Source organism: Nothobranchius furzeri, chromosome 10 (genome assembly GCF_043380555.1).
Source record: "Nothobranchius furzeri strain GRZ-AD chromosome 10, NfurGRZ-RIMD1, whole genome shotgun sequence".
Taxonomy (NCBI): domain Eukaryota; kingdom Metazoa; phylum Chordata; class Actinopteri; order Cyprinodontiformes; family Nothobranchiidae; genus Nothobranchius; species Nothobranchius furzeri.
Genome location: NC_091750.1, coordinates 66,226,011 through 66,238,951, shown reverse-complemented (window position 1 = coordinate 66,238,951; position 12,941 = coordinate 66,226,011). Strand labels below are relative to the sequence as shown.

General features: G+C 40.6%; 1 protein-coding gene across 1 annotated transcript; it reads right to left on the bottom strand.

Annotated features, from left to right (window-relative positions):
- Positions 1 to 4,335: 4,335 nt before the first annotated feature.
- Positions 4,336 to 5,936, bottom strand: hspb1 (heat shock protein, alpha-crystallin-related, 1). Its single transcript, XM_015961780.3, has 3 exons — positions 5,465 to 5,936; positions 4,950 to 5,013; positions 4,336 to 4,724 (listed from the first exon to the last, which is right to left on the bottom strand). Exons 1-3 carry the CDS (start codon positions 5,844 to 5,846, stop codon positions 4,574 to 4,576), a joined length of 597 nt encoding a protein of 198 aa, XP_015817266.1. The 5' UTR covers positions 5,847 to 5,936; the 3' UTR covers positions 4,336 to 4,573.
- Positions 5,937 to 12,941: the final 7,005 nt, after the last annotated feature.

Below are 12,941 nucleotides of genomic sequence, written 5' to 3'. Positions count from 1 at the left end.
CTTCCGATAACTGGACAACCCGCTCTACCTCCTGAGCTACTGCTGTCCCTAATCTTTAGCTACTAGGCTTCTAGGTACAGTGTTTTGAAGGAACAGCATAGCAAATTGCACTAAAAGTAGCCGAGGTGTATTTTGGGGTCGCTGCATCGTGTTGTGCCTTGAAGTGGTGGCTTACACCGGTACTTCGTTCTAATGTAGTCCCTACTCTAAATCGGCTGTAATTCCTTTGCGTTGCTTATTTTCTTTCGATATTATTTAAATATGATTAATGGTGTCACAAAGAAGAATTGGGATTATTGAGTAATTTTAAAGCCTTTTTCTCACAAAATGCTAACTGTTACCATTCACTTACATTGTTTATGCTAAGCTAAAGCAAATGGAATACTGCCAGATTAGGAGAGTGACTGCTGGTCACAAAAAGCTTTTTACCACAGACTAAATCTCACTTAGGTTTGGAAAATTACTTTGCAATGAATACCTGACTGGCAGATTATTACAACTAATTGGATTTAGTCAGATTTCAATTTCAGCAGAATTAAATGTTAACGTCGAACATGCATGATTCTGTTCAAGAGAAGGGAATCACTTATTCTCGACCAGAAAACGGTTGTTTCTAGTCTCTAATCTTTGTTGCCAAGATTTTTTTAGGCACACGTTAAAAAAATAGTTTAGCTTAATTTATCCCAGAAGTAAATGGATTTGCAGCCAGGCAGTCCTCGTTTATTTACTACAAATCAACAAATTGTACATCCAAAAACACTCACCAGCTTCTACACCTTACTAGACTTCTTTTGTCTTCAGAACCACATTAAATCAAGGTGTTGGAAACATCTCTCAGAGGTTCTGGTACAAACTGACATGACAGCACCAGATCAGAACCTCCTGTCCCACCACATCCTAAAGGTTCTGGACTGGACTGAGATACATGGAGGCCGCTAGAGTCCAGTGAACTCACGGTCATCTTCTACAAACCCTTTAGAGATGATCTGAGCTTTGTGACATGCTGTGTTATCCTGCTGGAAGTAACTATCAGAAGATGGGTCCATGTGGTCATAAAGGGATGGACTTGGTCAGCAACAATACTCAGGCAGGCTGTAGAGTTAAAACCAGGCTCAGGTGGGACTAATGGGTCCAAAAAGGGACAAGAACATCTTCCCACCATAAGTCACCACACAGGCAGGATATGCTTAATGTTAAAGACACTAAATTCTGACCCAACCTGCTGAAATCCAGACTCATTAGTCCCACTCTGGTGATCCTGTGGGAATTTTTAGCTTCAGGTTCCTGGTTGGCGGTTTTTGCTGCTCTCCCTTTCCTCCAAGGAAGGAAAACCCAAATCCCTCTACTGCTCTAATCTCAGGTGTCGTTTCCTTCAGACGGACCATAAAACCAGCAGATGAAAGAGAACGGTTACACGATTTGTAGAATTTAGGAATAAAACAATCCTCCGGTTTATAAAATAAAGTATCAGGATATGAGTTTGAAATAAAAATGCAACAACTTGATCAACCTGGTAAGCAAATTGTAGCGTTTCATTCCAGCGTTAGCACACTGGTAGAGATGTGGTTTTACTGCATCTTAATGGAAGGACTTGGTGAAGAGGAGGGAACTGCTGTTGCCATGGAGACGGAGAACACAGCAGCAGGCTGGAAGATCATGGAGCCTGTGGAGGAAAACCCTCTGAGGAATTCAGCGAAGGTTTGTGGCAAACAGGCTGAAAACGAAGGCCGACAGTGTGTGAAACATTAACAGTGTGCAGCTTTTTCTTCAGTTAAACAAAAAATCACATTAAAAAAGACTTTTGAGTCTTTAATATATCTGTTTAATCAAGGTTTATGTGGAACAGTTTATCCCTCTGAACCCTACCACATTAATCTAATAATGCTGCTGGGGACATCAGACATATCAGTAAATAACCCCGCCCCCAGAGAAGGGAGGCACTAATTGGGAGCAGCAAGTGAGCACTAATCAGGGAAAGGGCAATTTGCAATGAGCTGCAGCGGAGGAGACGAACGCTTTCTACATCTCTGAGGACCTAGATGTAAAAAGGTTGCACTTGTAGTGCATCCAAGGGTAAAATCTGACATGTGGGTCCTTTTGGATAAAAACTGATTTCAGCTCATTTGTAAAGGATTTCTGACATCTTGAAACAATCAGAGACCCTTTGGTCTACTTTTTTTTCTAAGCAGATTATTAAACATTAAAGGGATACATTTTCATATTTGTAAATGACAACTGCTAAAATGACCCTTCACAGAGTTAATGAAATGTCACTCAGACCCCCAAGAATATCGCACTTGCAACTTCAGACTGGCAGAAAAATTTAGCTGACACGCCTGGTGCTGCGGTCTGCTAACAGCATGTTTTAGATCATGAGCACAGCTGATTTGTTTAATTTAGTGATGAACCGCTCCTGTAGACACTAATAAAGGCAGGTGAGACGTTTCAGCTGTTAAATAAAGGTGTTAAAAAGACAACTACAACGAGGAGAGGTTTTGCTTTCGATTTGACCACAGATAATGAATAATGGACACTAGGGGGTGCTAAAGGCAAGCCAAAACTGACAAGTGTGCCTTTACATCTGATCAATCTAGACAAGGCCTATTCAATTCCGAGCTTCGAGGGCTGGTATCCAGCATGTTTGAGTGGTTTCTCTGGTCCAACAGACTTGATTCAGTGGTTGAATCACCTGTGCAGCCGCTCATCAGGCTCTGCAGAAGCCTGTTAATCACTTATTAAAATCAGGTGTGTTAAAGCAGAATTAAAACCAAAACGTGCTGGAAACCGGCCCTCAAGCCCCAAATTGGATAGCCCTGATCTGGATAAATACATAATAGTTGAGAACTCATTTAGCAGTGACACTGAAACCACATGTCCCAGAATGCACTGGGGCCCTCAGCTGCTGCATGTGAGGTCTCCAGGAAGGACTGAAACCAGTTTAGTTACCAGTAGGTCTGTAAAACATGCACAAAGGTGTGTTTTAAACATTTCCTAATCCACAATTTTTGTGCGTGACACTGGTGGGAAATGGATCTTCTGCTGCTTTTTAGATTCCCAGATTCATCCACAAAACTCCAACAGGTGCTATTACTACCTTCTCAACCTTTTGAAATAATCATAGTTTGTGTTTTCCTTTGTTTTTTGTTTTTTTTTTAAACGGATGACCAGAACCCAGTTTTGTAAAACTATTCTGTTTGTTAAATTTGCCTGACGTGAGCCGGCTAGAGACCATAAGAGCCAGATATGTGAGCAGGTAACAGACCAGCATGCACTGGGGCGGGTCTGGTGTGATACATCAATAAACCACTTTCAGACTTCTGTTGCCTTTATGCACATGAATATTTATGTCCTTGAATAGAAAATGAATCACCATGGTGACACGTAATCAGTGTTTTCTCAGTTTGAGTGACTTTAACGTTTTTTGCTAGTGAACGCCTCCCCGCTCATGAGATCAGCAGACCAGGACCCAGCTGCTCTTCACATGAAGCACTTTTCTAGCTTTGGTTCCTGGATTGATGGGGTTGGCATGAATAATTCAGGCCTGCATTAAAGTGGAGGGAAACTGTGACTCATGGAGGAGGAAACGCTGAGTGTCCTTGTCCAGAGTCAGTAGCATTCAGGAACTGTGTGCTTATAACGTAATGGTCAGCTAATAGACATCTGCTTTGGCTGCCAGAGTTAAATCTGAAATCAATCCAACTATAGCTGACCTATTAGTCACTACAGGCCAAAAGCCGTGGAAGAACATTCCGCCGGTTTGTCTGCCGGCTCCCTGTGACCACACAGCACGCTGGAAGCTCAGGACATGGTGTCTATATATATAGATTTCCCCCTGCAGCTTTGGGGTCAGGAGCAGAGTTGGTCTGTGTATTTCCGGACAGACGTGCAACACGAAAGCCTGAAGGATGATGCTATGGAAGGAGAGAAAGAAGTGATGGAAACAGGTTCCATCCTACAGATGATCAGCTGGTGCAGAACAACATGAAAATAACCAGCATGGCTGGCTTCTTTCCGGCAGCTGAGCATCATTGACTGTTGTCAGTTCAGTTTAAGCCACGCCCACTTTACATGCACTAATGGGACGTTTAGTAAAATCCAATTGATCATTTGACTGAGTTCATTTATTTAGTTGTTAGCTGGCTGCATGTTATTTTATTAGATTTTGCTTAAAAAGCAAACAACAATTATGTGCAGGTAAGTAAACAGGACTTTCGTGATGCGCTTTTTGCATGGATGACCAAAAGATATAATTTAGCCACATAAATTCATTCTCAGACGTAGCTCAACTACACAGACCCATGTTGGTGTCACATCATGAAAAAAAAGACAAAAGAATATTTTTTGTTAATTTTATTTCCAAAAGCAGCTCAGTGACAAACAGGTACCTGAGGACACACGATTTTAATAATGACCACTGAGAAGCAACATCAACATTTACTTCAAATGAAAAAGCTAATTAAAAAGTAATAAAAAAAACCACAACAAGATTCATCTCCTCGAAGACGTTTGTGGATTAAAACAAAAAGCATGCATGCGTGTGCGTTGATGGCATCAGGGTGTATAGCGCTGCTATCTACTTCTGGGTCACGGCGGGTTTCTTCTCCACGGTGACGGGGATCGTGGTTTCGGTCGACTCGATGGCCATCAGAGGAGCCTCCACGGTCAGAATCCCCTCAGGGGAGAGAGAGGAGGTCACCTTCTCGAAAGTAGCGGTAGGAGGGAGGCTGGAGGAGGGGGGAGGAGACAGTGTTACACATTGTTGTAGTAGCAGAGGTGTGGCCACTAGGTGGCAGCAGACTTGTGGAGTTGAATAAACCAGATATGACTGACTAGGTGGCTGATAAGGCATTTCAGAACTCCAAACTTCAGCTTCAGATATACAGAATACATTTGACTGCATGCATTTTGCACAAACCTGCAGATTTTGAAAAAATAAAATAAAAGCTTACGTGTATTTCCTGGTGAAGCTCCTAGAAATGAAGCCGTGTTCATCCTTCCTCTCCTCGTGCTTTCCTGTGGAAACAACAGAAATTATTAAAAAAATAATTAATAAACAGCTAGTGATGTCATTCATCTCTTGTGCCATTCCGTGAGACTGAATCACACGCTTTGTTTATCTCTGTGCTCAGACCAGGTCCAGTCAACTGGACCGGATCCAGCAGTCCTTTTAAAGCTGCAGACACTGGGGAGTCACAGCAAACTGGAAGAACTGGGATCACGAGGGCGAGTCCGAGAGGGAGGAGGCCTCACATGCCACCAGTAAAAATGTAAACAAAAAGTAAAACTAAGCTGCTTCACAGGTATCTGTTGGCTTCTAGCCAGAATCCCACTCCCACCCATGTGAGGAAGAGGGGGAGGGGTCCTTTTCATCTGGAGACAATGACCTCAGTTAACCTGGATCCTGAATAAAAGATCCTGAATGTTTGCAGGTTACTTAAACACCTAGAGAAGAGAGAAAACTCACCAGAGATCTCCACAACACCATCCTTCATCTTCACCACCAGCTCCTCAGGTGAGAAGTGGTTGACGTCAAGGGACACCTTCCAGCTGTCCTGCGTCTGCTTGATCTCTGACACGCCACTGCCCATCTGCCTGGACAGGGCACGAGCCTGCTGGGCCAACATCTGTCCCGGGTACATGTGGCTGTGGGGCATCATGATGTCAGTGCCCAGGATGGAGGGCCTCAGGTAGCCGGGCCAGCGGGAGCTGGGGAACGTGGGAAAGTCCTCCAGCAGGGCCGGCATGCCGAAGATCTGGTCAAAGATCCGGCTGCTGTGGTGCCAGTCCCGGAGCGGATCCCAGCTGGGAGTGCGGGCCAGGGTGAAGGGAATATTTCTCTCAGCCATGCTTGCTGTGGTCGGGCAGAAGAAGTCTTCTCAAGTCTTTCAGAAAATGTTCTTCCAAGTTGATGCCTGACTCACATGCTGCAGAGCTTTTATACACGCTGGTCCCACCCCCCTAACGCCCTGCCCCCAGACCCACAAGCCCCCAACATGCCTACGGAAAGATCTAGAATCTATTTGTGTCTGTTGCAGCACGTGGAGGGCGGGTCTTGGTAACAGCTGCCCAGTGCAAACGTAAGAGCTCCCACCCCCACCCCTCCCATTCTGATCAGATCTGACTAGAAGCAACTGGAGGAAACCTGAAGAGCCGATGTGATCACAACATGCTGGGATACGATGCAAAAAGTAACACATAATACTCACCTGGGTTAACCCTCTGGAGGCAGGCATTGCAGGTTTGCAACAGTTACCTACCTGGTTACTCCACATATGTGTTTCATGAGCATTGTTTAACTCAGAGGTCGTCCTTCTATCAAAACTCATTTTGACCCAAACTGGGTTAAAAACTCCCAAGTTTCTTAGTGGATGACAGGAAACTGTTTAGTTTCATCAAAGTAGGAAAAAGTGAGCTAAAAACCAGACATGAAAACATCATTTTGGTTGCATTCGTTTCTCAGGGTCGTGGTTTTGCTCTAGTTTTAATACAGATGCACATTTACACACACAACGGTCTAGAAAGATGCGTCCAATAGAAAACATTTAGCAGAGTGTTGTAGAAACACCTGGAAGATGGGTTTAGGGTAAGCAAAGGGAGCATTTACACGTACGTGTTAGATCCTGCCTGGGAGACACTTTCAACTGTGAATCAATTCAACCCCTTCTTTTCGGGCTATCTACGCCAAAATACTAACTGTATTTTGATATCAAACTGGATTAAAAACATAGAAGACGTTCATTTTAGACCAAATGCATCTCAGTTTTAAACAAAATGCTGCTGGGTGTTGTCTTTGAGCAACCCTCTGGAGGCAGGCGTTGCAGATTTGCAACACTACTAAAACCTACCTACCTGGTTACTCCACATACACGTTTCATAAGCATTTTTAACTCAGAAGTATTCAGATATTTAGCTGGAAAAAAAAGAAAGAAAAACCAACAATTCCACCATTTTTCAACATGAGATGATTTTGTTTGAACATCTAGAATGAAAATGATCTAACTAATATAAACCCTTTCATGCATAAAGTTCAAAAACTTCTGAAAAGATTTTTAAAGAAAAACAAATGTTAACGTTCAAAATTTACATTTTTTAAAGAGCCACACATTTTCTTACATTATTATTATAGTATGTTATTAATGAAAACACTAGAGTCTAATGTGGTTGTATAAATAAAAGTTTACCATCAACATTCATATAAGCAAAAAACAGCTTTTAAATGGTGAAAATGAAGTTTTTTTTAAATCAGTAAACAAGGTTGTTTTTGCAGGAAAGACAGTAACAATTTAAATTGGAGCCAGTTTTTCTGTTTTGCATTAAAGGCCCTTTCTGGGAACGACCTCCAGGTGGTCAAACGGGCAATGCAGGAATTCATTTTCAAATGCAAACAACCGGAGCTTTCAGGTGGATGATCCACTCTGCATCTGAGAGACGCCAAACAGCAGGCAGCAGGGAAACTTCCATGCATGGATTAGGGTGAAAGGTCATTTGAGGATAAAGGGTCTGCAGGAAGGAAGGAAGGGGGGAGGGGTTGCTGCAAAGAACCTTTTTCTAGAAGATTCTTAAGCACAGTGCAGTGTTTTCCACGTGGTTCATTTTTGAACAGTTTTGTCACTTCCTGTTCAGAAAAGAGATATTTGAAAAACTTGCTTTTCAACGGTTTGAGGAAAATGCAAAGATGTTTATCTACTTTGATTAAATACATCCCAAATCAGCCTGAGAGGAAGTAAATGTGCTTTTATCCACATGGTAGTAGAATTAGACCATGATGCAAAGTTTCAGCTCCTTATCTGTAAAATTCACTGGTTTTTAAACGTTTTTGCTACTGTTGAGTTTCCCCAGTTCAATATAGAAGTATAGGAAATTGTTTAAGACTCTTATTTAAAATTTGTCCAGTTTCTATTTCACAAAGCTCTTGTCTGATCTGTTCACCCTTTAGTTCTGTGGCGCCAGATGGAGATCCATGCAGCAGATTTGACTGCGTTTGAGTCATTTTGTTGTGTACTGGCTGTGGCGGCCATATTTAGTCTGGTTAATCATACGAACGTGAATTCTGTAGGTTTCATTAAAATCCCTGTAGTCGTTTATGATAGTTTTCTAACAGACAAAAAAAATCAGATCAGTTGTAGAGGAGTCCCTAAAAAACAAGAATGCAGATTGGAGGTTGTTCTCTGCATTCTTGTTTTTTAGGGTGTGATTATGTGGGGTGCCATTTGTAAAGTCAAACAGTTTATAAACTTAACAGCAATATTTTGGATTATTTAGCCCATCAAAAAAACGGGAGTTCATTTACAAAAGTCACATTTTCACCATGTTATTCATACATTTATAAATGCTAAAGTTCTCAGCTAAATATCTTATTTACTAACCAAATATTTGATTTGGAGCTACATATTAAGTTTACAAATTAAATATTTAGCTCCAAATGATTTTTTTTTTCCAAAAAATTTTTAGGTCCCAGCTAAATATTTATTTTTGACTAAATTTAAATATTGATTTAGCAAATAAAAGTAGCTGGAATCTAAATATATATTTTTGAAGTTTAACATTTAAATATTTTTCAAATTAAATATTTAGTTAGTTAAGTAAATATCTAGTTTACAAGCAAAATTTTTAGGTCTGACCTAAATATTTAGCCTGTAAAATAAATATTTATCTCTAAATTAAATACTTAGCTCATGGTGGGCAAAATAACCCAGAATACTGCTATTAAATTATGACCTTTTGATGATGCGCAAACCTGCTTTGACTGGTTTTGTTTACCTGCTGGAAGACCAGAAACTTTTCTGAGTGGTCAGCAGGAGATTCGTTATCTTATTCATTATTCATGGAGGTCGACGTAAACTTGCGAGATCTGACTTCATTAACACCAAAATACACTGTTGTTCAGATCTGGTCTCTGTTGTCACCTGATTTAATTAGTGATAAACCAAACTTTTAAAATCTGAACAAAAATGTTCAGCAAAGTCCAGTCTAGAGTCTAATAAAATCTAATCCCAGCTGTAATCTAAAGTGTAATCTGATATATTTTCATGATCAAAGGCAGTAAATTTGTTGGGTTTAAGGCTGAGAGATCCTGAACTCCCCCACTGAAACTCCGGTGGATAAAGGGACACTATTGTCTCACCCTCCTCTTCCTCAGACTGGTTTAAACTGGTCTGAACCTGGCTGGCCCAGTAAAAAAACAAAAACTCATGGGGGTGTGACTCCTCCCCTGATAAGTCTGATGGTGTTGAAGCTCTCACTGGTTCAGAGGATGATTGAATTAATTTGTTTTCAACTAATCAATAACATCTCAGTCTGCTAATCTGGTCCTGATCCTGTTTAATGGAACTTGGTTCCTGTTTCCGTTTAGTAATCGTTCAAGAGGTCCATGCCTGCGTCCGTAGTGAGGCTTGGGGGCCATTTGTGGCCCTCTGAGTGTTTTTTTTTTTTTTTTTTTTGAGAGAAGCTCATTTTTACCCCGGGCAGCTGAGGCAGTAGATGATTCACTAATGCATACACGATTAAACTAATAACAATAATAACACTTTTGTCTTTTATAGATCAACATTTCTTCCAAATCACTGTTGCTGTTTCAGACCTAACCAATCAAGACGCAACATCCGATCCATTCCTCAGTCTCGCTCCTGAAGATCACAAAGAAATGTTTATCAGACCAAGAAGACAGAAACTATTAAATCCAGTAAACAAACTGATTTAAATCCATTGTGTCGTGGTTTGCAGCAGTGATCTGGCAACAGATCGGCCATGTTAGGGAGGGAGGAAAGTGGGAGTTAAAAGTTTCTATTTCACAAATAACGAGACTTTTATGAAAAGTGTTTAGCTCTGTTTATGTGATTAGTCGTTTAAATCTTCTGACAAAAATGCTCACTAAAACTTTGTGAATCATGAAAATATATCCTTGCAAACATCAGAAAACTGTGGAAATTCCTTTATTGAAACTATGTTAGGGTTTTATTTATTATGTATATTTACGTACATTTTTTAAAGTAACTCAAATTATACTGTAGGGAAGGCTTTTTAAATGATTTTCTGTTCATTTTTTTAAGATTTCTTCAGGTAAAATAATATAAAAAAGAAAAAACTCAGAATAAAATGTGATTGAGAGTAATTTCTAAATATTATTTTCTTAAGTTTAATTTGAATGAAATTAGGTAGTGTTTATTCTCAATTAGAATGAGCAAAAAAGCTAAAGAATTAGAAAACAATTACACAAAAAATGAATGTTCTTTCTGTGTGTGTAAAATGTGTATTTTTTTACGTTTCTGGCCAATAGCACTCAGTTAATTATGTATTTGTCATTTGTGTGAAAAAATGAATAAAGAAAATAACCTGATTATAACATTGACATTAAAAGTTTTTTTATTGGTTTGAGATTTTAAAATGCACACCAGTTCAAAAACATTTCTCTTCTTGTTTTTATCTTGTTTCAACAAACCATAATGGTTCATTTTCCTTCTTCCTTCTTTTTCCACATTTAAACTTTAAAAGATCTCGGCTGCACTAAAGACAAAGTTTTCTTTGATCAAACGAGCTCTTGATCCAGATTTCAGATCAAAGTTCTCGCTGTGGGAGAATAATTAATCTGTTATTATTAAAAACCTTTTCAAAATCAGCTCCAGCTTTGGGATCTTTTTTGGGTTTCTGTTTCTTTGTTCTCTGACCACGTGTCACTGCCCCCCCCCCCCCCCCACACACACACACACACACACCCCACCCCCCAAACACACACACACACACACACACCACCCCACCCCCCAAACACACTCACACACACACACACACACACACACACACACACACACACACACACACACACACACACACACACACACACACACACACACACACACACACACACACACACACACACACACACACACACACACACACACACTAGAAGTAAAAAGATAACTCACACTCTTGAACAGGTGTTATTTTTAACCAAACAGAGATTTTTTACTTTTTATGACCCGTGACCCTAAAGGTCGACCTTTACCACCCCTGACCCAGATGGCTGACAGGATGTGGAGTGAAGAAGATCTCATGACCCATATCCTGCTTCTACACGTTTAGTTTCGCTCCAACGTTCGACGTCTAGATTTCCACGCCTGCAGCTCAGAGAAGTTGTTCCAGAAACTTCCACCTGGTTCCAGCCCACCAATGCGCTGAATTTTTATTTCAGTAGTGGGATTAAGGCACAGAATAAAATAAGATAAAACATGAGATTAACATAACAGTGATTAAAATAACGTTTAAAATGGAGCCTAAAATGGTTTTTGTGCTGTCGTTTCCGTGGTAATTAAAAGGTTATTTAGGCCTTATAAACAAGCTGAATTAATTGTCTGCTGGGATTGGATTAAAGATTTAAACCAGACGCAGATTAAATCTTTTAGCAGCATGTTCATGACTCCTCTGGAATATTCGAAGATCATTTTCAGGTGTCAGAAAATCTACCAGTGGAAATAAAAAGGATTTTCCAGTTTTAAGGATGGATGGATGGATGGATGGATGGAGGATCTATTAATCTTCTGACATAATGAAACAGTGGGTGTGTGGGGCGTTGCTGTTGGATATGGATCTCCTAACTGGTGCAGTTCAGGAAAAACAGAAAAGAAACAGTTTTAGAGTTTTGGTCACTTGTTTGTATCTGTTTATTGTCAGGTATAATAGTTTGCACAATACAAAGAAAATTCAGAACGAAAGGGAACGTTGATATATTTGGGAGAAATGAAGGCGTTTGTAGGATATTAGAGTCCGCCTGGTTACATGATGTGAGGCTGAGTGGAAGGAAAACTGATAGAAAGGAAGACTTCAGTGATCACATCACAAGGACGTTTGCCGTCTTACAGAATCGTTTTGTTCTCTAACGCGTCTCCTGATGCCGGTAACCTCAGATGACCTCGGGTTTATTAAAGCACAGATCCGGACTTTTCCCCCTTCTCAGCAACTGCCTGATTTTTTTAAATTAAAAGTGATAGTCTTACTCTTGTCTACGTGGCAATATATCAATGTTTTTGCTAAGCTCCACCCCACCCATACAACCAGAATTGAACGCCACTCAGCATTAGCCTATTGCGACGTCCGCTTACATACAGGCGTCAATCACAGCACGTGTGTGTGTGAGCATTTCAGGATGTACAGTTGTGGTCAGAAGTTTACATACACTTGTAAAAAATATAATATAATGGCTCTACTGAGTGTCCCGTTATTTCTAAAACTCTGATTTTTCTCTGATAGACTGATTGGAACAGATACTTCTTTGTCACAAAAAACATTCATGAAGTTTGGTTCTTTAATGTCTTTATTATGGGTTAACAGAGAAAAGTGATCACATTTGCTGGGTCACAAATATACATACAGCAACATGAACTAGCAATTTTAGTGACTTAGAAACGTGTCAGTGAACTGAGCTTCATAGCATGGCCTCTTAACTTCTTGTGATTATGAGTGACTACAGCTGGTGACTTCTCTTAGGTCAGGTAAATAGGGCTCATCGGATACAAACGCCCACAAACGCTACAATGGGAAAGTCAAAGGAGCTCAGCATGGATCTGAAAAAGCGAATTATTGACTTGAACAAGTCAGGAAAGTCACTTGGGGCCATTTCAAAGCAGCTGCAGGTCCCAAGAGCAACAGTGCAAACAATTGTTTGTAAGTATAAGGTGCATGGCACTGTTTCATCACTGCCAAGATCAGGAAGAAAACGCAAGCTATCACCTGCTGCTGAGAGAAAATTGGTCAGGAGGGTAAAGAGTGAACCAAGAATCACCAAAAAGCAGATCTGCCAAGAATTAGAAGCTGCTGGAACACAGGTGTCATTGTCCACAGTCAAACCTGTTTTGCATCTCCATGGACTGAGAGGCTGCCGTGCAAGAAGGAAGCCCTTGCTCCAAAAGCGGCACCTTAAGGCTCGACTGAAGTTTGCTGCTGATCACATG